We start from the raw sequence: 27,615 nt of genomic DNA, 5'->3' as shown, positions 1-27,615 counted from the left end.
TGAGTCACAAACTTAGCTCTTATGGTGTTTGTAATTGCACCGAATGTGAGATATTTTCATGTCATTATTTTTTGTGTAGCAGGTGTTTGTTGTTATTTTTCTTCCCGCCTTTCTCCCAATTTCGATTCAAGGGGGGATTGTTGGGATGTGACCTTCATGGGGGGAGGCTTGTTCTAAGCTAATGTTCTTTGGTGCGTTTCAATTGGGTGATGAACATGGATGTCTTGGTTGGGATTTCGTCCATCCTAGAGGAACTTACATGATTGGACATCCATACGACTGGCCAATGCCACTTGGTGGTTGACAGTATGGTAGAGGCCTTTCTAGTGGTAGTACATGGCTCCTACAAGCTAGTAGTGACTATCTTGGTTGTCTCTCTTGGTCTAGGCTGAGAGCTTGTGTGTGTGTAGCTTCCATGAGAGTTACCTACACATATCTCTCTTCTCAATAGAAGTCGTAGGAGAGCAGTTGTTCATAGGGTCCATAGTAGAGTTGATATCTGTCCTGCAAACTTGCAAAAAGGCTAGATAGCATGAGCAGGTGGTTTTGAGTCTTTATCATGACTTTAAGTTACGCCTTTGTAGTTGCTTCTATATAGTGATCCTTCAAAATATCCATCATGATGTGCATTTTTCAACTGTGGTGAACTATGACAATTTCTTTGCCTCTAGCCGTCGTTTCATGTGAGGCAAACACCATTTTGAGCAAGACTACATTTTGGGTCATTAGTGTTAAGTGTGTGATAAAACTATGAATTTCTAACACTTTGGAGTTCCAGACACATAAAGTTCAATTTGCCATTGACCATCTTTAAAGACACAAGAGGAGAGAGAGAATGCCAAAGCATCGGAATAATTACATGATAGCATATTGCACAAACCTATGCACATTGTATTAAGCACATGTGTTTGCCATATGTTAGATTATATAGCCTAAAAATGATAATGAATAGATAGCACATACATTGTCTTATAATGTTGTCAGTTAAAAAGGTAGATTTCTCAGATAGCTTATCATCCAAAAATACATTAGAATAAAATAAAAAGAATAAAATTCTTAAGTTTTTTATAGTATCCACGATGATGCAACATGTAGAAATCATAAACCCTTAGATCTTCTATAAGAGGGCTCCTTATCTTAATTTTAAGCTTCATGAAGTTGATCTCTTGAAGTAATGTACTTAGTTTGATTCAACTCCAATTTCCATGTAGGTATGAAGAAATAAAAAACTTTTAGATTTTTGGAACATAGACCATGGGTGATGATAAACTCCTTTTAGAATGTATCCTAAGGCTTCTCTCAAGTAATTATGTGAAATTGATAGCTTGAATTAGCTTGATTTCTACAATAAAATTTTCCATGTCTAATACTACCTATTGATCATGCTCATGCAATAAGTTAGTAGAAATTATTTGGAAATATTTAAAATTTAAGAGTAAGAATTATTCGGAAGTATTTAAATATTAAAAATGTGAAGACACACGTATACTCATACTCTTAGAGTCAGAAGGAAGTAGGACTCAAGTAGCACTAGATCAACTGGAGTGAAAATGTTGATTGCAAATAGGCTTAAAGTTCAATGATGGGATTGGTAGACTGGAACTATGTGGGAATTTCTTAAGACAAGTGAGATGTTGACGTTTGTTAATAGAACAGTTGAGAACATACTATCATGAAGCACATAGTGCAATAGTGCACCTTACTACCATAATTAATGATAGCTTCAAATAAATTGGATATGGAAGAGTCCTAACATAGTTGTTGTCTCATACTTATCATATTTGATGTAGTTCTTAGAAACCACATATTTGAAATGTGTAGATGATTGGAGAAGTTTTACGTTCTACGACAACAAAATATAACTTGACAGATTCATAAGTTCATAGTATGTACTATAGCATTAGACCCACCACTTGAGTGGGTGCCTTTAAGGATGACAAAAAAGAAATACATAGTGTTATACTTTTGACTTGTCTCATGCATGTGGAAGCTAATGTCACACTCTTCATGTGACTTCTAAATTTCAAAGGGTGTCATTGTATAGAATATAGCGGCATGATGGGTAAGTAGATGACAAAAGCATGTGAGAAAGATAGCTACTTTTGTGTATGAGAGAGAGAGAGAGAGAGAGAGAGAGAGAGAGAGAGAGAGAGAGAGAGAGATGTGCCATCAATGCCTTTGGCTTTTGTGCAATGGGGTGACGCTTGGTTCGCACTCCACTCGAAAGTGATGTTGTAACAGCATTATTGGGCAAGGGTAGGGTGGAAAGGTTGGTGAGTAGGAGTGAATAACCTTTCAAGGCAACCTGACTTAGAACTAGGAGGTACATACACTTGTTGGGTTGTGGTGGCACTAAAGGAGATATTGAGGCAGGTACCTGTGTGCAAGTTCTTTTGGGTTATGTGATTTGAATGACACGAGGGCTCGAGTGGCATAAAGCTATGCTATTGCAAGTTAAGGGGCTCGAGATGTCTCCCTACTAAAGTTTGGACGTTCAGGGGGTCTATATGTGATGTCCCCCTACACTAGTGGTAGTTAAAGGGGTCTATACATGCAGGTGAGGGGTCGAGCTCATGGGCTATAGCACGAGGAAAAAATGGAAGCACTTAATAGTGTCTTGGCTAATTGAATAATGGAGACTACATTATTATAAGCTATATAGGTGGGATGTCTTATTGGGCTATCATGTCAAAGGGTGGGGGGGCAAGGATCGGACGGTGGGAAAGGGGCAAGATCTGGATGGACGGCGGGATGGGGGGGTCGACGGGGAAAACCGGTGGCTCACAGACAAGGATGGTGGGGACACCGGCAGGTGGCGGGGGCCGAGTCGGTAGCACGTCGGTAGCCGGTGGGCGGACGCAAGGGCGGTGGTTACAATACAATTTACGGGGCGCCGTTTGGAGTCCGGGATCGATTAAAAAAATGAAATATTAATGAAAAGAGAATCCGAGATCCGGTCGGTCTCTCTTCTCTCTATTTTCTCTCTCTAGAAGTTCAAGTTACCACTTTCTCTCTCTATGAGATCCAGCTTCTCTCTCTCGCTCTCTCTTAAGTTTCTCTCTCTAGAAGGTTTAAAATTCTTATTTTGTCTCTCTATAGACTCTCTCTCTCTCTCTCTATTTTCTCTTTCTAAACCTATTTTCTCTCTCTAATTGGCTCATTCTGTGTCTCTCTCTCCTTTCTCTCTCTAGTTTCCGGGTCCATTTTGGTTCATTCTCTCTCTACGTGGGTCTCTCTCCCCTTTCTCTCTCTATAAGTTTTGGGTTCCACTTTGGCTCATTATCTCTCTAAAAGTTCTGGGTTGCTGTTTTCTCTCTCTTCCTCTCTGTCTCTCTCTAAGTTCTGGGTTGCTGTCCCGCGCTGAGCTGATTTCACTCTCACTCACTCTCTCTCTCTCTCTTCTTCTGTTCGCTCTTTCAGGGCCATCTCTCTCTAGCAAGTTTTCTCTGTACGATGTTGAACTAAGGCCTGTTTCCTTCTTTCTAAGATCCAATGCATCTTTTAGATATTTTATGTCTACGCTTTATAGCTACAACTCCTCTCTCTCTCTCTCTCTCTCTGTGTGCTGCTACTGCTCTCTCATCCTGTGTGCCCTGTTAATCTCTCTTTCTAATACGTGGCCAACAATCACCAGCCAGTGTCACTGAGCTTCCCTACTGATGAGTACTGATCTGGGCTATTCTTTTTCATTCTGTCTCTCCCTTCCTAATAAGATCTAGCTACTTTTCTACTCCTCTCTGTTTTGCTCTTTTGCTCGATCAATCACTCTATTACGTCCCAGCTCTGTACTCTTATTGTGAAGCTTCTACTCTCCTCCAAATGCTTTCTTTCCATCACCGACACTTCTCCAGGATTCCCCCACCCCCCACCTCCCCTCCAATAAAACTGGAACAACGACAAAAGGACAAGCTTTGCATCACTCTTGCTAGCGTCGTCCTCATCCTCTCCGTTACAAGCTCACAGCACACGACCCGGTCTCCATGAGTGGGCAAAAAAAAACCACCCACAAAACTCAAGCCTCGGCTCAAGCTCCATTTCCGCAGCAGATTGGTAGAAGCAGCAAAGAAGGTTGAAAGCTTCGAATAGAAAGAAGCTGCCTTCCTGAGTTTCACCTCCTCCCAGCTCCCCTCTCGCCTTTATTCCGAGTTGGGTCCTCCTTCTGCACCACCATTGCTTTATTCCCCACTTTGGGTCCTCCAACCACTGCTCCTTTACGCACCTGGGTCTTCTCCTCCTTCCCTCAATTTGCACTCTCCCATTGCCTTGTGTTGCATCTGGTTTTCAGCCCTTGTATCAGTCCTCTTCCTCTTTCCTCCGTCTAATCCCAAGTTCCTTGCCTCTTTGGCTTCTAGTTTTTATAATTCCCTCCTGCTTGAAAACTCCGCCTATCTTTCATTATGCCCTGGAATTCCGGCTTGCGTTGTCAAAGGGTATAAAGCCTATCTGGGCGTGGACCTTGCTTCAGTTGGGGAAATATATTTGGTATTCAGCTGAACGTGTGCTTGCAAGTGCCAGCCGCTTTTTCTGCACACATGACTCTTCTAATTTCGCTTTGGCAAGGATTGCAAGCAACTGGTTGTCGATTTCCCATCGTCCCATAGGGCCCTGCCGACAAGGAGGTGAGATTAGCTCGCAAGCTTCGTCTTGCATTACTTTCCAGACCTTGAAGACTGCTTGTAACTGTATGGCGTGAGACGTGGGTCACGGGAAGCTTTTTGTCTCTGAAGAATGCGTCTGGTCTTGTTTACTACTTTATCATTACTTCAAATGTTTACTTGTCACCAATGGCGTCCTGTTGTATATCTGTCGGGTTGTTCAGCAGCATTGGGCGTTTGGACTGTCGGAGTAAGAAAGAGGCCGAGCAAAAATGAGTAGAGTGGGCTATGCGAAAGACGCTCTAAGCGGAAGCGCAGACAATGCTGTTGGCTCCCTCGATTGGGAGCTTCGGCCCGGAGGAATGCTTGTACAACTAAGGGATCCATACGCCGATGCTGCGTCAGCAGGGCCTATGATCAAAGTGAAGGTTTCATATGGTTTGTCCATTCACGAGGTGTCCATTGCTTCGCATTCCACCTTTGGTATGCATTTCGACGTTTCTAATTTGGTCCAAAAACTACATTTGCATTATATTGTTGGAACGCTAGTCTTGTGCATCTGTTTGTGGTCTAAAGAGGTCGTCGGTACGCCTTGTTTGCAATTGCCTCCTCTAAGCTGTAGCGGCACGCCTTTTCGGGGTAAGAAAACATGATTCTGCGGTTGTTTCACACTTTAAGGGAGGCAATTTTGTATTGTACGCATGTTATTTTCGGTCAAGTTCCAGAGCTAGCCTGCGATTTCTCCCGAAATTTGGAAGCTGTAGCTACTCTAGTAATTGGAAGCTGTAGCTAATTGTTGTAGACCTTGCAGTTTTTAGGTGGTGAAGGCCACCTAGTACAATGTGGCTTTGATGGACTTGAAGGGTTTTCTTTCATAGTAGTCGTAGGGAAAATTACATAGTGTAGAGGGATTTCAATTCCGGCAGATGCTTTTTCTTGGTAGAATGGACATATCATGTGTGGATTAGATGAAGGGACTCAAGTCAGGTTGCAATTACATGGATGCATTAAAACTGTGTATCCAGGTGCATAATTATTTTACGACTTGGTGGTGCCTGAAAAAGTGGATGAGATCACTGCAATGACACACCGTAAGTCAGGTGCTTCGTGCGATGTTGGCACAATTGAAGTGATTGTGGCTTTGCCAGCCAGACCTTCATTGTGATGGGTTATTTGCTCATTACATGTGTGCACTGTTGAAGGGCCAGCTTTAAAAGTGGATTTGTGAATGTAAGAGTGAAGATAGATGCCTCTGACTAGAACAACTATTTCCCTCAAAACTTGAAGCTCCACCTATCCCAGTTGATCTGAAAACTTGATGTCTTTGTTATCAGACCTTTCATTTGCCAGTCTATGCAATGCTAGCTTAACGCTAATGTGGAAGTATCTCAATTGGTCTGGGCTGCTGGAGGACGATGATGATATACAGATTTAGCTTTGATATCCTGAGCGAGGGTAAACAGCTGATTTCCAAGACCTTTGTATAAAAGATGTGGGTGTATGGAGGTGTCCATGTTTGAGCATATGTCCACCCACTGAAGGGGGCAGATGGCATGTGTGCAGATGTCCTAACAGTCAGTGCTCGCTATATGTGATGGGCTATAAAAGTGTGTTGTTTGAGCACAGAAGGGGGCAGCTGACATCTGTGCAGATGGCTAACTGTCAGTGCTGGCTATGTGTGATGGGGTTTGATGCTTGTGGATAACTATTATGAAGTAACTAAGCGCGCTGTCTGTTTTGTTTTACCTGATAAGTTTGCTCATACCTAGATTCATGTAGATGTATGTCTGTTAGGATTGCATTTGATATCCCCCCTTGTTTTCTTTAGGGGTTTTCTGATTATAATATAAGCTGGCATACTATACACCCCCTAAAGAAGAGGGATTGCGTTTGATCAGCTCTGCTTTTACTGCTAGGTCTATAAGAATGTTGATGTTGCTTATGATTTGAGAGTCATGGCATAGATTGCTAGAGATTCTCAATGCCTTGCCTATTGAAGAACTTTTACATGGATGAGCCTATTCTCTACTTCTGTTGGACCTTTTTCTGAAATAGTTAGCGTTTCTTAATTGGTGGAATTATGTCTCTATGCACTGATTGCAGTTATTTGACAATCTTAGGATTTCAGTCGATTAGCTTTTCGTACTAATCCTAGTATGACATGGCTGAGTCCCTCTACAAGTCAGGAGGTTATTTGTATGTAGGGAGAAGATTGATTTTGTGGACATGTTGTCATAGAATGTTCTCGGTTGCTCACTCTATTGGTAATGACGTTATATTGTGTTTTGACTCCTAAGGAACCGAAGACTGCATGTGTTTTGTTTGTCTATGATGCAATTTTTGGGGAATTCAGTCTTTTGAGAGTGCACGTCCTTAAATTCTGTCACTACTGTGTGCACACCTTGACCCTGGAGGATATGCATAATAGGTGTTAAAGATATTGAAAGGGTGATCTCTTGATCAATGTCCATTTGTTAATTCGTTTTGAAGTGTCTCTCTTTGAGTTTTTTGATAAGCTAATATGTACTATGTCTAATTGTTATGGTTATTGCTAGGGGAGTTGAAGAAGGTCCTGGTCCAGGATACTGGATTGCAACCAAGGCAGCAACGCCTTCTCTACAAAGGAAAGGAAAAAGACAATGGTGATTATCTGCACGAGGCTGGTGTGAAAGATAAAGCGAAGATCATACTAGTTGAAGACCCTGCTAGTCGAGAGAAAAGGCTGATAGAGTTGAAGAGAAATGAGGCTATTGCAAAAGCATGCAAAGCAGTTGCTGATGTCAAGCAAGAAGTAGATAAACTTGCAGGACAGGTGTGTTTCAAGTAGTAGTCTGTTGTAGAAGATCTTGCTACAAGGATGCTGCAGTGTTAATATGGGGTCTATGTCCTCTCAAGCTCTTCTTGCATTGCATTCCAACATAAAGCTTAAGAAATGCTCTTCTTCTCTTTCATTTTCTCTCTTATTTTCTGTGTAGATTTTTGGTCTTTAGAACAACAAAAAATCTAAATTTGTATGATTGGACATATTTTAGTCTTACAAAGGTAAATAAATGTTTTACTGCTAAATTTGCACTAATTCTTTTACAGTAGCTACTTTGAGCATGTTTGTAGTAAATAGTACGAATGAGTTGAATGCAGTATCATTTGCAGCAGATGAGACATCATGTGCCAAAGCCTCCTATTTCCTATATATATCTGGGAAGGCATTCTACTTTGGTTTGTGATTTTATGAGTGGTGGGCTATTCCTTGTTGGTACATTTAAGGCACTGTCTTCTTAGTACGTGCTGTCTCTGTGCAAGTGTGTGTATATGTATGGTTAGTGCGTGTGTCTCACACGCGCGCACACAGACACGCATACATATATAAATGTACATACATTCATGCATACATCTATCTATCTATCAATCTATATGTGCGTCTGTGTGTGTGTGCTCTATGTGTGCGTGCACGTCGCACACACGTGTGTGTGTGTCCAATTAAATGTTATAGATTGCATGAAGAACGTCCAGACACATGTACAGTTAGACAGGCACATGGACATGGCCATACATTCACACATAAATATGTAGTGCGTTTGATCAAACTGCAAACTTTTCCCTTGAACTCCTAATTAAAGCCAGAATATGAAGTGCTAGCTTGCCACATTGATGTGGCACTTTAGGAATTTCCAGTGAAGGCTAGGGGAGAGGACTGATGCTTGCTAGCATTTATAATCTATTTTTCAACATATCAATGCAAGGTTAAGTATCCAGCTGTTCGACTGTTATCCTCTCAAGGTGTTGGGTTAAAATAGAAACTCTTAGTGAAATTTTTGGCTCCTATTGGTTTTTGTGTTATTGCTGGAGTAGTACTGGTAGGTCATGTGTGTTTTAAGGCATCAGGTCAAAGCAGAATCTGGCTCACATGCTTTAATGTTAGTTATCAATGCATTGTTTATAGAGAAGCAGAGTAGTTTGCTCAGTTTTCAAGTAGTAGTAAAGGATGCTATTCTTGCAGATCTCTAGTGTTGAAGCTGCAGTGCTCAGTGGAAAGAAGCTTGCAGACAATGAATTTACCGGACCAACGGAGTTGCTCATGTGCCAACTGCTCAAATTAGATGGAATTAAAGCTGAAGGAGATGCCAAGATACAAAGAAGGATCCTGGTTGGTATCACATGCCTTCTCCATAAAAATGATGCAGAAACTTAGTTTAAGTGAAGTTGTCTTGTGAAATTGGATTTCCCCCCCCTCCAATTCTTTCATCTGCCCAAAGGGGAGTTTTTTCCTGATTTATTTATTATCTGGTTCTTGAATTGAACAAAGTAACCTGTCAAACCGGAAAAGTCAACTTTCGCTTCGTTTGCAATGTGGTAACATGCAGATTGAGAGACATGATCCTTGCTGCTGTTACGATGATGCCACATTGATAAGTTTGTTTTAAGTGTGAACTTTATGAGTCATGAAAACACCATCTAGGAAGTGGAAGTCATCAAAGATGTCTCCAAATTAGAATTGGAAACCTAAGAATCTTTTTTTGAAAACCTCATGATAAGAGACTAGGGGTAATGAAGCTTTACAGACATCAAAGATCTCTCCAAAGGAGAATTGGAAACATAAGAATCGTTTTTGGAAAACCTAATGATAGGAAACTAGGACTAATGAGGCTTTGCAAATGAAACCTTAAAGGTAATTATCTTCCACACAAATTCACCACTTAATCAATTGGAGAGAAGAGCACAATCACACCACGAAAACGACAGCAGACTGGGTACAATCTCTCCCCCCTAGATGAGTGGCTCATGCTTTCTCATCTAGAGTATTTATGATATTTCATAAAAGCACCCCTCTTCCAAAATGAGGGATTTGCTTTACATAGCCATCTTAGGGCCCAAAAATGAATTATGTCCATTATAAAATATATTGCCCAAACTTGCAATAATAAAGCATGGGGACATCTTGATTATTGGCCATTTCTCAACACTCTTCAATCTTCTTTTCTCAATCCGAAGAAGTACATAATCACCTTGCTTACAAAGCATGTGTTTTCGATTCTTATTTACTTGTTTTGTTTACTTCTCTTGAGCTATTGCAATGGCTTCTTGAACCTCTTTGAGAATATTTTGATAGTCATGGGTAAATGCATCTGCTGCCTCCACTCTATGGGTTAATCATGTGATAGGAATAGGTAAAACCTTCCCATAGATAATCTCAAAGGGTGCTCTTCCAGTTGTAGAATGAGGAGTATTATTATAAGCAAACTGTAAGAGATGAAGATATCTATCCCAAGTTTTGGTTGACTTCCTGCATAAGCTCTTATCATATGCAGAATAGTACTATTTGTAACTTCAGTATGTCCATTCGATTTTGAATGAAAAGCTGATGAGAAATCTAACTTAGTGCCTAGATTATGAAATAATGTAGTTCATAAACTACTGCAAAACTTCGAATCTCGATCAGACACTATAATCTTTGGCAAGCCATGATGAACAAAGATATGCTCGATGAATAAATGTGCAGCTTGCTGAGCTGTTAAAGTCTTCTTGCATGGGATGAAATAAGCTTGCTTACCAAAGCGATCTACTATCGTCCATATCATATTATTTTGATTCGCTGTAGTAGGAAAACCTGTTATGAAATCCATGGATATTTGTTCCCAAGGTTGCGTAGAAATAGGCAAAGGCATCAGCAATCGTGGGGTCTTTTCTTTATAACTCTTGATCTTCTGGCAAGTGATGCATTTGGCTACAAACTTAGCCACATCTTTTCTTATAGTAGGCCAATGAAATTCCCTCACTATCACTTGTAAAGTGGCAGTCACTCCCCTATGTCCCATATATGGTGGTTGGTGCATTTCCTCCATTATAATTTGTCTAAAGGGTTGAGTGATGCATAATTTCTTTTGACATGAATAGTCAATATAGGACTCCAATTATTATTCTCTAATCTGTACCATATATTAGAAAAGTTTGGATCCCCTTAATAAGAATTCTTCATACCTTCGAAAGGCTGGGTCTCTACAGCAGTGATGTGATTAATACTTGGCTTTTTGCTAAGAGCATCAGCAACTATATTTTCTTTTCTAGGTTGATATTGAATCATGGGCTGAAAACTTTGTATAAATGATGCCCACTTGATGTGCCTATCGGATATAAGTGCCTGAGTCAACAAATGCTTGATACTTTGCTGATCGGTTTTGATAAGAAACTGAGCTCCCATCAAATAGTGTTTCCATATTCGTAAGGCATGCACAACAGCGGTTAATTCTTTATCATATGTGCTATAATTGCATTCCGCTGGTTTTAATTTTCGGCTCTCATATGCTATTGGATGTCCATCTTGCATAAGTATGGCTCCAATTCCATATCCACTAGCATCGGTTACAACCACAAAGAATGGTCTAGAGAAATCGGGTAGTTGCAACACAGGAGCTTGTGTGAGAGCTTCTTTTAAAGCTGTAAAAGATTTATCTTGACGCTCAGTCCATAAGAAATCTGTCAATGGATGTGCAATGTATGCTAAATTCTTGACAAACTTTTTATAAAAGCTACATAATCCCAAGAATGATCTTAATTCGTGTATATCTCGGGATTTAGGCCATGTGACTATGCATTCAATCTTCTTTGGATCTACTCGAATCCCATCGGCAGATACAATGTGATCCAAATACTATCTGATCTTGAAAGAAGCTACTCTTTTTAGGATTTATGTACAATTGATTATCTTTCAAGAGTGAAAAGACTAGCTTCAGATGTTCCTTATGCTTCTCAACGTCTTTGCTAAACACCAGAATATCATCGAAAAATACTACCACACAATCTTGGTGTTTAAGAAAGATTCGGTTCATCATTCTACTAAAAGTAGCTGGACCATTAGTTAGCCCAAAAGGCATAACTAGGAACTCATAATGTCCCGTTTGAGTTCTAAAGGCAGTTTTGTATATATCCTCTTCTACCATACGAACTTGATGATAGCCGGATTTGAGATCTATCTTACTGAAGACCTTGGCCCCTTTCAATTTGTCCAAAAGATCATCAATCCTAGGGATTGGATATTTGTTCCTCACTGTGATTTTGTTTAGTGCACGATAGTCTATGCACATTTGATAGGTTCCATTTTTCTTTTTGACTAATAAGACAGGTTCTCCATAAGGAGAACTGCTGGGTCTTATCAATCCTCTCTCTATCAGTTCCTCCACTTGCTTTTGAATTTCCTTTTGTTCTAGTTGATTGACTCTATAAGGAGCTTTGTAAGGTGGAGTATTGTCCGGTAAGATTTCTATTCTATGATCTTCAGGTCGAGAACATGGTAGTCCAGGCGGTAAATCCTCTAAGAAACAATCAGAAAATTGAGAAAGAAACTTTTGGTGTGTAGGCTTAGTGTTTGGTTGAGTAGCCGTTACCGTATTCACCAAAATTAGATATGTCTTCTCACGTTTTCTAATTGCTCTTTTGGCTTATGTGTGGTTGAGTAAAGGACTGATCTTAGGTTTCATTGAGCTTTTCAGACATATTTCTTGTCTGTCCTTCTCAATACACATCTGATGTGAATCGTAATCTATCTTAGGATTATATTGATGCCTCCATGGCATTCATAAGATGATGTCCACTCCCTGTAGGGGTGCTATTAGAAAGTCTCGTGTATCCTTGTAGGATTTGATTGAGATTTCAAGATTCTTGACTTCTCTAGTGCAATTGTACTTTGTCTTGGTAAAAGCAGCTTTGACCTTATAGTTAGATGGGAAAGACTCTAGGTTTAGCTTTGCTAAGGCTCTTTCCGAAATGAAATCATGTGTACTACCATTGTCATGCAGAATAACAACCTCTTTGCCATTAATAAAACCTTTCATTTTTAGAAGAGCATTATACTTACCTTCCTCTTGCTTGGCTGCTTCGTCGTCGAGCATGTGCTAAGTGGGAGAAAGAGACTAAGGAAACTTTGGGCATATAAAGTTCCTCTTCGGCAACAGGTCTTTTTTTGAGCTTAACCTTGCTGTGTCTACGCTCAAGCAATAATAATAACCACCTTCATTGAGTCCAAACTCTAATACCAAATGATGTACATTGAGAATGGAAATTTCGTATATAGAATCTGCAATTGGACCATGGAGTGCAAATCCACTGAGAATCGTCCAAAGAATGAAAATTCAATCGTCCATGGCGTACCCACCGCGGAAAGGCATGGATTCCGGGAAGGAATTTCAAAATTGCGTATTCTAGTGGATGCGTATAACAATTACAAAAAGGTTTGATACCACTCCACGTAGCAAAAATAAACCCAAAGGTTTTCAAAAAATATGTAACTTTTTCCACCTCACTTGTTCTGAAGTCAATTGTCAACCATCATGCTTGTTGAGGAAACACCTCACTCGTTCGAGTCCGTTGATGACTAGCTCGTTGGTTGCCAGTCCAAAACCAACCACCTCGCTGGTAACAGTCTCATCACTTAGTTGGTTTGGGTTAATTGTTTAGATCTCCCTCGCCCAAAGTTCGTTTAGCACAAAATCAGCCAGCGTGTAGTCTCTCAAGCCCCCTTTTAGCCACCAAAATATGAACCAAAACAAGATGCCACTCTTACGTGTTGTTTATAGTAAGAGGCTCGAAACGCAAAAATGAGTTTTACTCACCCAAAATCACGTCCATTTGGCTTCAAACGGAGTAGTGAGCTCTTCCATATAAGTACCACGTGCCGACCGGTATGTTTCTCGATCTGAGCTCACACGATGAAGTATCTCTACTTTAAGACGGGCCTTTTTTTAGGCTTGACAGTTCCCAAAGAGCCGATCGACCAAACCCTTGATCCAACCAATGTTTGATACAGACTGGCTGAGCCAGCCAGTTTCAACTCGTGTAGACTATACGGCTCGACATACAGTCCATACGGGACACATACTTGCCTTCTGCCATCTATAATTGATGCCTGTCGACCTGTAACCTGTACATCTGGACTAACTGCCTCAGTCTGCAGCTATAGATTGCTGACCTGCTGGAGGTCTGTTTGGCGCATTCCAGGTCCTATAAATGAAATTTTGACCTGTCATATGTAGGGCCTCTGCTGCCCTCGATCCTGCAGCCTGATGAAGGCCTTATTGTGCTATCTTTGTAGCAGCCTATACTGCTGTGTGGGCAGCCACGCCACATTCAGATTGTAGCAGAGAGAATGCCTAACTCACTCTCTCTCCTGCTAAACTGAGAGAATAATGCACTCATAAAACAAGTGGAACAGTGAAGTGAGTATGAGAATCTGAGGGAGAAATATAAAGGGCCTCCGAAGGGGGAAATAAACTGAATAACTGTTTGCCCAAAGGACTGAATTCAACTTTATAGAATTGCCTATCCCGACTTGTTGTCCACCGTGTGCCACGTTGTTGATGACCTAGCGCAGCCGTTCGGTGGCGAGCTCCTATGCTAACATGGTTGTAGGCATTGATGTGCCTGTAGGCGTTGGATGGCTGTGCTGACATGGTTGTGATGCAGCTATTGACGTCAACTGCTGACATGGCAGTCCAGCATGCTACAAGCTGTGGATGCTTGTGACATTCCCTTCTGCTGAAATTAGAAGTAGGAACCTTGTTACATGTTGAAAGGAGGTGGATGGCTTCGATATACCCGCCTCATGAATCCGTCTTTGTATTGAGTTGCCTATAGTTGCGAGGGTGATTGTGTGATAGTTGCGGATTGAGCCAGCATTGCTTTGAAGAGAGCAAGTCAGTAGGAACAGGTCGATGAATTGAAGGAGGAGATGAGCTCCAACATGCTGAAGATCCAAGGGATGTTTGCGCATTTGGTGGGTGCAAAGGTAGAAGGTGAATCCTTTACCAATGATAGGATGAATGGATGTAACAACAAAAAGAGGCTGTTCAACTAGAAAAGAAGGCATTTGATAGAATCGTAGTGCATACGGATGCTAGCACAACATTGCATCCCAAAAGCCCAAGCATTAGCCTTGTAGTGAAGGCAAAGGTGGAGATTGCAGATTATGATGGCTAATTGGCTGCAGATGAGGAGTTGGATTGGTTGCTCAAGTCGGAATAGTACCTTGAGACTATTGGCAGCCAAGCACAAGCTGCCACATGTCGAGGGTACGTTAGGTGCGGGGGTCTGAACCCCCCCCCCCCCCCCCCCCCCAAAAAAAAAGAAACCCACACATGCCTCCTTAGTGTCCCAAAGAGAGCGGTGGGACGATGGAGGAGGGTTCAATAGTCCTTACTACCAAGGATCCCACAATGTCACATGCTTATGGGATTAGTCATCCTCCAAATTACACGTGTCACTGTCGAGGGCGTCCCCCTTCATTTAACCATGCTCTAGCCCAAACGAGGGGTGAAGGTCACCGCCTCCAACACCCCCTGTGGACCAACCCCAAGGTGAACATCAAATTGACCAAAACTTGATAAACTTGATCACGACCAAACACAAGGCTTGGCCAATCACAAATATCAGCCGTCATCAAATGCCACAGGTAGCATGTTTGCCAAATTCCATGGGGACTCGCCACGTGATAGCAATTAGGAAAGCGGCCATCGCCATCGTAACATCAAGTCAAGTCACTCTATGTGGGCTATTTCACATAATTGTGGCCATTCCTTTCCCTTTCCCTCTTTCCCATACCCTTAGAGTTAGAGGGAGGCTATTAGCAAAGCCAATAGAATCTGCCATGTGTCCCTCAAGGATGTGTCGGGTGAGTTGAAACATGCAAAGGTTAATGATCGTGTAATGTGCGGCAAGACATTCTTTAAACCTTTGTGTGAGGCGTATGCGTGTGCACCAAAAAGAGATTAGTTTTAGAGAGAGAATGTAGACGACACCAGATTGGGTCCGTGTACCCACTGAGGGCCCCCTTCCTCGAATAGGGAAGAATTTGCTTTATACTTGGAGAACTGCAAAAGATACAAATAACACTCCTTCAGAGAGCACGGGATGCAACTCTGAGGATGAACCTTTGACACTGAGAGGTGACCCACGAATGCTTGAGAAGCAACCCAACGCTGCCCACATGGAAGACGTGGACCATTGTGCAAAGCTACTGAAAAGGCTTGTGCTGCCCCTGGGCATGCAGCGGAGCTGCGTGAGTGAGAGAGATGAAGGGAAGATGGAAATCTGAGTATGGAGTTTGAGAGATCTAGATGAAAGAGAGAGAGAGATGGAGCTAAAGAGAGCTGTAAAAGAATTGTGAAAGGAGCTGAAATTTGTAAAAGAAAGCTGCTGAAACCGGAACCCCAAACCTCTACTCCGAGCCGGCTATGATGCTGCGTGGACACCTTCCTGGATCACCCTTAGGGACTGCTGACCTGATGGCTGTCTTGTAGGGGATTTCTGGAAGGGCTAGGAGCTGCACCAGGCTGAAGACTGGAGGCTGAAATGCTGGGGAGCTGGATGAGAAATAAGGGCAGCACCCCCCCTTTAAATAGGGGGCTGCGGGGCTGGTAGGGCTGAGCCAACCAGCCATAGATGAGCTGACCAGCCAGTCGGCTGGTTGGCTGGCTTGTTGGGCTCACATCCCCACCCCCTTAGCTGCCTAGGGAGGGCACAGGGAAGCCTATAAAGGCAGCCCTTCCCCAACCCATTCTCCCTTGATGGGAGCTCCTTGGTCCAGCCCTTTGGGGGCCCTTCTAGCCTCCTAACCTAGGCTGAGACCTAGACCTAGCTAAACCCTAAGTCGGAAACACTAACCTACTGTTCTCTAGTGGGTACTAGTGAACAAGGGTTTGATTTCTGACTTGACCTAAGGCTGAGAGATTGACCTACGTAGCTTGTGCCTAGCTATCCCTAGACAAGGGCTCACAATGGGATCACGGCATACGACAGAACATCCTATCATAGGAACTATTTGCATTGTCGCCCTTCTAGGCTCCTAACCTAGGTTGAGACCTAGACCTAGCTAAACCCGAAGACGGAAACACTAACCTACTGTTCTCCAGTGGGTACTAGTGAACAAGGGTTTGATTTTTGGCTTGACCTAAGGCTGAGAGATTGACCTACGTAGCTTGTGCCTAACTCTCCCTAGACAAGGGCTCACAATGGGGTCATGGCATACTACAAAATATCCTATCATAGGAACTATCTGCACTGTCTTGTCACCTTGTACCCAAGTGCATGGGTGCTTGTGACATGTGCGGGTCCCAAGCTTCCCCCATAGCCACGCAATGCCCCCCCCCTCATCCAAAAAGAACCGGCTAGGATAGGGGAGGGTTTATATCCTTCTTTATATCCAAGGTCCACCAATGTTCACAATTGCCTATGGGATTAGTCTTCAAGGTTTTCTGCCACGTGTCGATTGCATGTGCCAAGGGCCTTCAGGCCTTCCATTTTCATTTACTCCACGTACTGGACAACTCACTGTTCAAGGTTGAAGCCAAAAGAAGGTTATTTGGGTGAGTAACACGTGTTTCTGCGTTTCAGGCCTGTTATAGTAAGTAGCCTGAAAAAGAGGCATAGATGCTTGTTTTGGTTCAATGCTTTGGTGGCTGGAAGCGGGCTTAAGAGACTACATGCTGGCTGAGTTTGGGCTGCTGAAGAGACTACATGCTGGCTGAGTTTGGGCTAAAATGGAGTTTCTGTTGGGATATCTCAAGGTGTATGCCTCAGGCACACCTTATGTTTCTATGTGTGAGTGCTAGAGGCACAGTTAGGTGCCCACAAGCACAGTTAGGTGGTGGAAAAGCCACATAGGATGATTGAGTGAATCTAGGAGCAGATTGAGGAGATGATTGTGGAGCTTTGAGGTCATCAGTGATGTCAGTGACCTTGTATGAGGTGCCTACTTAAGGACCTCTTTCTTCTTCATTCTATAAGCAAGTATTCTGATTTTGTGTCCACTCTACTCTTTCCTTTCAGTATTCCAACATGGTATCAGAGCCCTTTGATCCCCCTTGAGCCCATTTCTGCCACATCATCATCTTCTTCCTCTTCTTCTTCACCATCTCTCCCTCTTCTTCCAAAAATTTGCTTGAGCTTGTTCTCCTCCAATTTCACCCATTTCCCACGTCCTTCCAGCTGGAGATCCCTCTTGTTGGGGCGAATTTCGGGCTGCAAGCAATTGAAGAATAACCCGCTCTGCTGGTCGCCATTGCACGAACTTCGTCGAATCTTCTTCCTGCGTTTTCTCTGCGCCTGCTCCGTCTTTGTCTAATTCCTTTCAGGGCAAGCTTCTCCATACCTAGAGCTACCTTGTGCTGAAATCTGAGCAGCAATGGCTGCATATTGAAGGAGAAAACAGAGAAAAACCAGTCGACTTTGTTCAAAGAGGTGAAGGCGACCTGACGCATATTTTCGCCTCTTCTTCCCAGAGGATCTACTGTGGTATACCAGCTTTCTTTTGCCTCAGAAAGCCCCTTTTCTTTTGCTTTGAAGAGTGTGATATGAGCCCTCCAAGTTCAGCTCTCTAGTTTTGACAGTTTTGACATACTTTTGAAAATGATGCTACATAAAATGCTACTCTAGCATTTCTGGTCTTTTGAAGTTTTCAATAACTTCACTACAAGTGTTGCTTCAGTTTTGTTTTGACTTGCTAGACCTGGTTGTGATTGGAAAGTGTTTATTTCATCCACTTCTATGAAGCATGTAAAAGGAAGCATCATTGTTTGAAATCTAGTCACTACTATTTGCTACATCAAGTGCTTATACTTTGGAAGTATTTCAGTTATTTTTGCCTTGTAAGAGAGATAGACACTGCCCAATATCTGGGTTAGACCCTCTCATGGCTACCTTATATAATCTTGAGAAGTTCAATGGAAAGGGCTTCCATACATGGCAAATGAAGGTAAAATTTGCATTGATGCGGGAGAACTTATGGGGACTTGTCAAACCTACTCCTACCGCTTCTTCTACGGCCTCAAATGCTGGAGAATCCTCAACACCGACACGACCGGCAAGGGATCCAGCAAGAGAAGAAAAAGCATATGGTATAATTGCTTTAGCTTTGGGTGATGATTACATACATCATATCTCTGACTTGGAGTCTCCATCGGAAGCTTGGCAGAAGCTAGACTTGATTTTTGGTGCAAGCTCTCACATATCTAAACTATCACTTAAAATCTCTTTCTTTGAATTAAAGATGGCAAGTGATACTACTTTAGCTGCTCATGTCAACTATATGAGGAGTCTTATGACTTAGTTAGCTTCTATCAACTCTCCTATCACCCCTGATGATGCTATGGCAGTGTTACTTAAGAGTATGCCTGAAAGTTTTGATCACATTGTTAGCACTTTGAAGAATCTTCCCAATCCTAACCTTGAAGGCATTATCTCAGCTCTCCAAGAAGAAGAAAGACACATGGAGCTAAGGAAAGGCAATGACACTGCTTATGTTATGAAATTCCAGAAGGGCAAGTATTCTCCTTGCAATCACTGAGGAAAAACAAATCACCTTTCAAAGGACTGCTTCAAAGTTAATCCATGCAAGCACTGTGCCAAAAACAACCATAGTGAGAAGTTTTGCAGAGCCAAAGCAAAGACAGAAAATGCAAATCTACTTACAGTTAATGAGCCTCCACAAGATGAGGCATCCTTTGAAGATTATGCATTTTAAACACATCTCTATGTATGCTCCAGATCTCTCTTTTTATGTCAAGGTACTCAGCCTGGATAGTCCTCCAAAATGAATGAAAATAAACTATTGTGTTTTGTGTGTTTTGTAAACACCTCTGGTCACCTTATGATGTAGGCCATGTGTATGTTTTGTTCCATGGTACCTCCTGCAGACATTGTGTGCATGTACATGCAGGGGAGTTAACCATTGGAAGGTCTTTTTGTATCCCTTTTGTTTACCTTACACCCAAGGGAACCCTTGCTAGCATGAGAACCTAGCCATAGATTTATCCTTGACCACCATGAGATGGCATGAGAAACTATGAGACTAGATGTATCCTTGACATAGCGTGAGGCATTTCCTTGAGGGAGGGTTTGTTGGGATATCTCAAGGTGTATGCCTCAGGCACACCTTATGTTTCTATGTGTGAGTGCTAGAGGCACAGTTAGGTGCCCACAAGCACAGTTAGGTGGTGGAAAAGCCACATAGGATGATTGAGTGAATCTAGGAGCAGATTGAGGAGATGATTGTGGAGCTTTGAGGTCATCAGTGATGTCAATGACCTTGTATGAGGTGGCTACTTAAGGACCTCTTTCTTCTTCATTCTATAAGCAAGTATTCTGATTTTGTGTCCACTCTACTCTTTCCTTTCAGTATTCCAACAGTTTCGGAGTGGGAGCTCTGAGCCACCATGGTGGTTGACCATTGACCTAAACCAGTGAGGTGGTTGATCTTTGACCAGCAAGGTGGTTGGCCAAAACAGCAAGCTGGTTGACCACAACCAGCTAGTTGGTTTTGACCAAACCAATGAACTGGTTTACCATTGACTTCCAAACAAGCAAGGTGGTTCAGCTGTGGGTGATTGTGCATGCAGATACATGTTGTAGGAATTGCTTTGGGCTGAGAATCAGCATGCTTGCTGAATTATATGCATTTTGAGCTTTTGCACACCCTTTTGGCAAGATGAAAAATTGTAGGTGTTTTTTGAGAACCTGCGGGTTTGCAAGGTGGTTCAGCTGTGGGTGATTGTGCATGCAAATACATTTTGTAGGAATTGCTTTGGGCTGACAATAAGCAATCTTGCTGAATTATATGCATTGTGAGATTTTGCACACCCTCCTGGCCAGATGAAAAGTTGTAGGTGTTTTTTGAGAACCTGCGGGTTTGTTTCTCCGAGCTTTTGCACACCCTTCTGGCCAGATGAAAAATTGTAGGTGTTTTTTGAGAACCTGCGGGTTTGTTTCTCCTTCGTGGAATGATATCAGAGCATTACGTAATGTTATATTCGTCATCAGGGATGCAACCGACCTGCTTATGGACCTGGTCGACCTGTCCTTAACGGTTGACCAGAACTGGCCTATGTAAGGTCCTTCCTTCGTTTTGACCCTTTGCCGAGTTCTATACCAGCCACAGCCATGGTCCTTTTCATGCCACAGCTCTGCCCGTCTTTCCAGCTTCTGTGGCTGCTCTTATTCATGCCTATGCTGCCCTCTATGCTGGGCCAAGCCTTTAGCTCCATAGGCAGCTCACATGGCTGTTCCATTGGCTGCCCTTGTGGCAGCTATATTCTGCCCATATGGTAGGCTCGGTGGGGTTTTCTTTCGTCCTTGATCTGCTCATTGTGGCACCATTAAAGTGTGTCCACATGACAGCCTCTCTCACACTATACCTACAGCATAGGTCCTTCCCCCTCACCCACAATATTACAGTATGCCTAGATGGGAGCCTCTTTCACTCGCATACCTACAGCATAGGTCCTGCTCCAGTGTCCTCATATGGGGAATTACAGGTGGGGCAGTGACAAATCTATTCCAACAGGCCTGAGCTACAGCCGCGGGAGAGGGGAGTGGGCATTGGTAGAGAGGAGCGTGGGAGCGAGGAGAGCTCTTGTTCTTTCTGTGGCTGGAGGGTCTGTCTCACATTTCATATTGTTGGTTTGTTTTGCTGAAACAAAGGTAGGCACTTGCAAAGTAACTATTTGAATAGTGATCCAAGACTCTATTAACTTTGTGGATTGACCTATATAAAAATGCATATGCAGAAATGCTCCTCTCCGAAGATCTCTTAGTTGTTTTTGTGGTAGGGAGTGTTTGGAAGTGAATGATTTTTCTTTTGGGCGTTTCATTAGTTCTTCAAAACAAAATTGGCTGCATAATTTTGGCGTGAGTGAGTTTTGTGTCCTAAAATTTCAACCGGATGAAAGCACGTATGTTGACAAGCAGAAGTAAATGTGCTATTATAACCTTGAAGTGTGATTGCACGTTTATAACTCTTCATTTTGAATGTCTTAGTGTAGTATTGCCTTAGTTGTCATAAAAAGAAGGATGCAAAGTGATTATTTGATCTAGATGCCGCAAAATTTGCTTTTGTTTTCATAGTGTCAAGCAGTACTTGCAAGCAAACTTTCTGCTTGCCAAGGCTACGTAAACACAGGGCTTTGTAGTCTACCTTACATATTTGATATGATAGACAGTCGCTGGTATAACTAGATTGTCAGAAAAGCTAATAATTAACAATTGTCAAGCGTCTGTAACCCTCACAAATTTGTCAGTGTAATGATTTTGGTTTGGTTCTACCTGTGATTGAACTTGAAATTGCGCAAATGGATTTGAGAATTTATATTCATAGTCTAACTGACTTAGTGCAAGTGCAGGTGAGGAGGGTGCAAAAGTATGTGGAAACCCTAGATGCTTTGAAAGTACGAAATGATATGCCAAATCCTGTCAGTAGTACGGTTGTAACGACTACATGGGAGACATTTGATGCTGGCTTTGGTAGTCTCTCTGCACCACCCCCTTCCACGTCGGCAATTATAATGACAGACTGGGAACAGTTCGACTGAAAATTATGTTATATATATTTACAGTTTTCTTTTTTTTCCCTCTGTTCCTTGACCATTGTATGGGATTCACGCAATTTTCGGTTGTGCCTACTTAATGGATGTTTCTTCACAAAATAAGGGATTGCATGAGGCATGCGGTCCAGACCATGAGATTGGAGTATGATTTTTTGGCCAGAAGTATCTGAGAATTCAGTCCAGATCTCTGTCCTGCAGATATGTTCTTCATTAAGCAGTAATATTAGTAAATTTGTCCTGTCACTCGCAATCGAAGGGTGAGTGCTTTTGTTCTGGACCCACAGATGTTGCTCAGGGCAAACCACCGTTTTAAAGTTGCAACATTTGCAAAGTTTTATTGTGGGACACAGTGGAACTTGGCTTTTGTATGAATCTCTTGTCAATATGTGGGAGATAAATACTAAATACATTCAGGTCTTAAGGTATTCTATTAAGGCTTTTGAAATAGAACTGCTCATACAAGGTTTGACGCATTTTGGTTAAACTTTTAGGTTGGATGTCATTGTCTGGGCCTCTTGTGCTTACCCAAGTAACCAGCACGTAGAAATTTTGGTCATTATTTGGAGTGTCTTGGAGTGTTTGGAGCTCACAAGTAAGCACCTTGTAGAAAACCAAGTACTTAACTGCTTGGCATTTGAAAACCAATTCTTGTCCAAGAAATATTGGGAGGATATCTCTCAAATTTTGTTGGGGGTTCAATCCTGTTTTCATGACGTGTAAAGTAAAGCGTTACAAATACAATACCTCCTGCTTCCTTTTGTTTACAGCACTGCAGGCTTCCTAAGTGTTTTAGTCTGACAGCGCCTGAAGAAAAGTGATGTTCTTGAATGTAAGGTACTTAACATTTTTGTAGAACAAGTAGCCCGATGAAATTAATGATAGACGCCGGTTTGTGTCAAACTCCAATGAGCTGTGCCTGGTTATAATCTCCCTTCTTTTTTGGGGACTCTCCCAAACCTAATTCTGGAGCATATACTTGGTTAAAAAGAGAGGTTAGGGCAGAAATTGTCTTGGCAGTTCGTTGTTGTCGACATAGGCAGAACTGGTGGATTAATTATGGTTGCAGTGATGGGATCATTTCATTTCTAATCGACTGTTAACTTTTTGCTACTGAACTTTTAACTTTTTGCTACTGAGTTTAGTTTAACTTGTGTAGATGAAGGTGCTGTTAACTTTTTGCTACTGAGTTTAGTTTAACTTGTGTAGATGAAGGTACGTAATTTGCTGTTGGTTTCAGTCCAAGTAATGGCAACTTGGGTGACTAGAAAGTCTATAACTTCTCATAATAAGGTCATGTTATCTAGTGGAGATCAAGATGTAACTTCTCATAATAATGTCATGTTATCTAGTGGAGATCAAGATGCACCATAAACAAAGTTACAACAATGAATTTCCAATTAATTTGAGGTGGAAAAGGGGGCAGCAAACGGCTTGCTTTACTGCTCTTTTGCCAGGTGCACATATAAGTCTACTATAGAAATCTTGTCTAGCTTGGACCTGTCTTCTGCTAAGTGAGATAGATAAAATTCGTGCTGCTGAAATGCAATGCGGCAGGGAGGAGAAGATCTATTTCTTGATCATCATATGTCATTGATAAAGCGGTATCCTGAAGAGCGGGTTGATAGAGGGGCTATCTAAGTCAATGTCCAGTTGAAACTAGGGGGCAGGAGCTATTTCGCAGTAGCAATAAGCATATTGGGGACAGATAAGAAGCTAGCAAAAATGTTGTGTTGGTGCTATAGAATAAACAAACATGCATATAAAAGGTAGAAAGTTTTAAAGTGCCTCATATTTGCAATGCATTTTGGAACTAGATGCAAGTTTGCAACAATGTATGGGTAAATATGTGTCAACTGTTAGCTTTTATGCACTCTTGGAACATATGAGATCTTTGGCTCATCTTGACCTTTACAACTCATGGCAGAGTGAAACATCTAGAAATAGCAATGCATTCGAAAAACCATTGTTGTATAATTGAACGTTGTATTAGAAACTTAAGCACCGCTTGGCACCATGAGGCCAAAACTATTCCACCCTCTAGGATTGCAAAGCTATTACAAAACGACCTTAATGTCAATAAATATTCTTCTTGGTAGGAAATATGGAGCAATATAAGTAAAAATAGAATTAAAGTTACCAATTGAGTATGAATGGGAAAAATCATTTAGTCTTAAGGTCTTTCTAATGTTTTTGGAATGACACTTTTCATGGAGCATATCTAGATGAGGTGCTTTGGGCAATCATTAAAATTTTTCTATGAGCATATGATCTTGCAACTTTAGAGAGTACATTGCCCATGCATAGCTCTTTAAATAGTCAAAAATAAATATTACTTCAAATAGACACACAAATTATCAAATCAAATGAGGGATAATGGAAATATTAAGGCCGATATGTAGAGCTACAAAGGTAAAGGCACTATCTATGGATGAGGACTTTAGATGAGCCCCAAGTGAATCCAAGTTAGAAGAACTCTTGATAAGAAGAGGAGCCCATAGTTAGAGAGTTGATGTGAACCATCAACTTGGGAACTCCTAAGGGGCTTAAGAGCATCCAAATAGGCGTGGACCTTGATCTCAATTTGCAAAAATAGCTCATGCAATTGTGAAGGATTTTATTGTTGCACAGTTATCCAAATTGAAGGGAATCCATCCATAAAAATGGTGCATAGTATCCCATTAAGGCCCATAGAAGAATCAATTTATCAACCTTGTCGAAGTGGCGGATAGGTTCCAACCAGTATGCCATGATCAGACAATGAAGTCAATAAAAGTTGGCATAATTTTTCCATGAATGGAGTTCACCTATCGTAGTTATTACTAAGAAGAGATCGATACATTTAGAGTTTGTGTTGACTACCAGTGGGAACTAAACAAAGTTATAGTATCCTTTTCCTTTCATTGATCAAATTGTGATCAAATATTAGAAAATGAATTGCATAGTTTCATGGATTCACTTCGTGGGCTACAATCAGATAGTGGTAGACTCGAAAATAAACTAAAAACCACATTTGTAGCAATGTTTGGGGCTTTTGGTATCCATGTGATGCCTATTGGATTGTGCAATGTATGAGGAACTTACCAAAGAGTCATGAACAATTCATTTGGGAATTTTCTTTCAAATGACAAAGATCTTCATGGATGATCATACTCTAGAACCACACCATCTTGTCATATCAAAGGACTACTAAAAATATTGGTAAATTGTCAAAACCATACAATTGCGCTTAATCCCAAAAATATATATTTGGAGTGCCTTACATAGTTTTTTTTGGGACATGTTATTAGTATTAGAGGAATTGTAGTTTAACACTTACCTAATTTAATTAAAGAAAGGCTTTAATTGGGGAAAGGATCAAGATCAAGCCATTGAGGAACACAAGTTGATGTTGGAGAGAGCTCCAATTTTTCTTCAACTGGGCTACAATAGCGATTTTTGTATTCACAGCAGTAGCAAGGACAGAGAAAATCACGTGTTGTTTAGCCTAATGTCATCATTCAAAAGTATGTCATCCCATTGTTTTTTGCAGTTGCGAACTACTACCTATTGAGCCACGGTACCCTCAAGTGGAGAGGTTATGTCTGGCTATCATATATTCGACTAAAAAATTGCATCAACATATTCTAAAATTGAAAACAACTTCTTCTTTGTCCAACGTGAAGACTTGAAGCTATGAGCGTGGTAATGCTGGCCAAGCAACTCGACTCGAGCAAAAGTGGTACGTAATCATACATCGATGAGGCCTAAGTTTATAGTGGCGTTGGCCTTTGGCAACTACCTAACAACTAGGACTCGAGGTTCTTGGTGAAGATACAAAGCCAATCCACTTCTCTCTTCTCATCATAACCTACTAGCGCTTTTGCCACCTTTCGTCCCTGGCATATTTCCCGAATGCCGTCAATATAAATCTCGTAGCATTCCCCAATTTTCTTGACGATCAACAAATGAAGGGAGAAATCTTTTCCATATTCGTATTCAATCCGATGTACTTAGAGAGAAATAAAAAACATAGGCAAACACTTTCATCGATTGTCTTGTTTATTGGGTAACCGTGGCACACATTGTAGCCTCATCCTAAAAATATGAGTACTAATGTGCATTACTGGGGACTAGTGGCATCTTGGTCTCTCGAAGAAGCAAGAAAGCCTATTAGAGTAGTTGTTTTCTCATGAATACATATCTACCTTTGATGAAGAGGTTGTGATCTCCCACACCATAAGTAGTGAGCAAGTCCTTAGCATTAGAAGCATACCATGCATCCTCCCATGACAATGCAATGAGCAAGTGAGATCATTCCTCTTGATCATAGAGTTTGTTGGCATCATCTCAATCGGGTATGGAGGGGTGGTGCATGAAGGAGCTCTCTTCTTTTGAGTCCTAATGAGATGTTGCTCAAGGCTAGAAAATGCTATGGCAGAGATGAAAGTGGATGCGTCAGTTTTGTGATGCCGTAGGAAGCTGGAAGAAGTTGGAAATGTAAGGCAATGCCAACGAAAGTCCTTAGCACTATACATGCACCATTGTCATAATTTTTGATACATGTGATGCCTCAAAATAGTTAAACCAGCCATCATGGAGATTATAAGCCTCATTGGTTGCTTGAGTTTCATGTGGAGATACCGCGTGTAGAGTGTGCCTTAAAGTCAAGATAAGACAAGATGTTGCTTGCTATGGCTTCACTCAGCTTCCATTAAAGAGCTTGGGAATAATTCAACCCTAGAAAACAGAGAGTTGGACTGTGCTATTAGTGGAGACCTTGGGCCCGTTCAACCCTAGTTTGAGATTTAGCTTGAGGGGTCCTAACTTGGACTTACATAAAAAGAACACGCATCCCTTCTTCAAATTCTTCTTTACAACGTGCATGTCGTGCCAAGCTTTCCAATGATGCTAGATTACTTGTTGAGACCAAGCTACTTGGACTTAGAGTTCATCAAGCTTGGATAGTTTTGGTATAGGTGCTTGTTGATAACTTTTGTCTCTCCAAGTTGATGCTCATCAACCGGTACTCAAAGACTCAAAAAAATGAATTCCAAGGGAACTACATGTTCTAGCCCAAGTGTCATTTTGAATGGAGTCAAATTTGTTGTTACCTTGTAAGCCATTCTAGATGCCCACAATGTAGCATGCAACTTGGTATCCCAATCTTGTCCCTTCATTTCCTACTTGGCCATTGAACATGGGAGGTCTGCCATACACAACAACCACCCCTTATAGGCCTATGCCTGGGGTGAACATGCCACTCTGCAGAAGACCTTCAACCTAGCTTGTTAGGACCAACCATCCCCAAGTCACAATGGAAATGCCTAGTGGGTCACGATCTCAAATCATACATTTGTACAACAAACCAAATACCAGGAACCCTCCATCAGGATTGCCAGTATACAAAGCAAGGTCACCATATCCTCAAACTCCGCCTACTCCGCAAACGGTAGTTATCACGAGATGAGGCAATGAGGATCCTAGTGCAAGCACTAGGAAGGGGGAACATGCCTCCAACATTTACAGACAGAGACCAAAATTCTTCTAGAAGTAAATCCATCATGATCTCCATGTTAATCACCAAGTTCTTAGGGGAAGGAGACCCAATCTCCCATGTTGAGTGTTTTGAATAGATTTGTGAGACAATTGGTGATATTGGGGATTTAGAAAAGTTCAAT

General features: G+C 41.7%; 1 protein-coding gene across 2 annotated transcripts; it reads left to right on the top strand.

Moving 5' to 3' along the window:
* The first annotated feature begins 3,570 nt into the window (after positions 1 to 3,570).
* On the top strand, positions 3,571 to 22,484 carry LOC147900203 (BAG family molecular chaperone regulator 1-like). 2 transcript variants are annotated; one of them, XM_087377083.1, is made up of 5 exons: positions 3,571 to 4,619; positions 4,823 to 5,078; positions 7,151 to 7,407; positions 8,593 to 8,739; positions 21,755 to 22,484. In XM_087377083.1, exons 2-5 carry the CDS (start codon positions 4,868 to 4,870, stop codon positions 21,941 to 21,943), a joined length of 804 nt encoding a protein of 267 aa, XP_087233209.1. In that variant the 5' UTR covers positions 3,571 to 4,619; positions 4,823 to 4,867; the 3' UTR covers positions 21,944 to 22,484. The 2 variants fall into 2 exon arrangements, with proteins under 2 accessions (XP_087233209.1, XP_087233208.1); XM_087377082.1 differs by having other exon boundaries at positions 4,820 to 5,078; positions 21,755 to 22,483.
* Positions 22,485 to 27,615: the final 5,131 nt, after the last annotated feature.

Source organism: Dipteris shenzhenensis, chromosome 7 (genome assembly GCF_047967505.1).
Source record: "Dipteris shenzhenensis isolate YYH24624 ecotype China chromosome 7, Dip_SZ_1.0, whole genome shotgun sequence".
Lineage (NCBI taxonomy): Eukaryota > Viridiplantae > Streptophyta > Polypodiopsida > Gleicheniales > Dipteridaceae > Dipteris > Dipteris shenzhenensis.
Note: the sequence above shows the minus strand (reverse complement) of the source record. Positions and strands in the feature narration are given on the sequence as shown.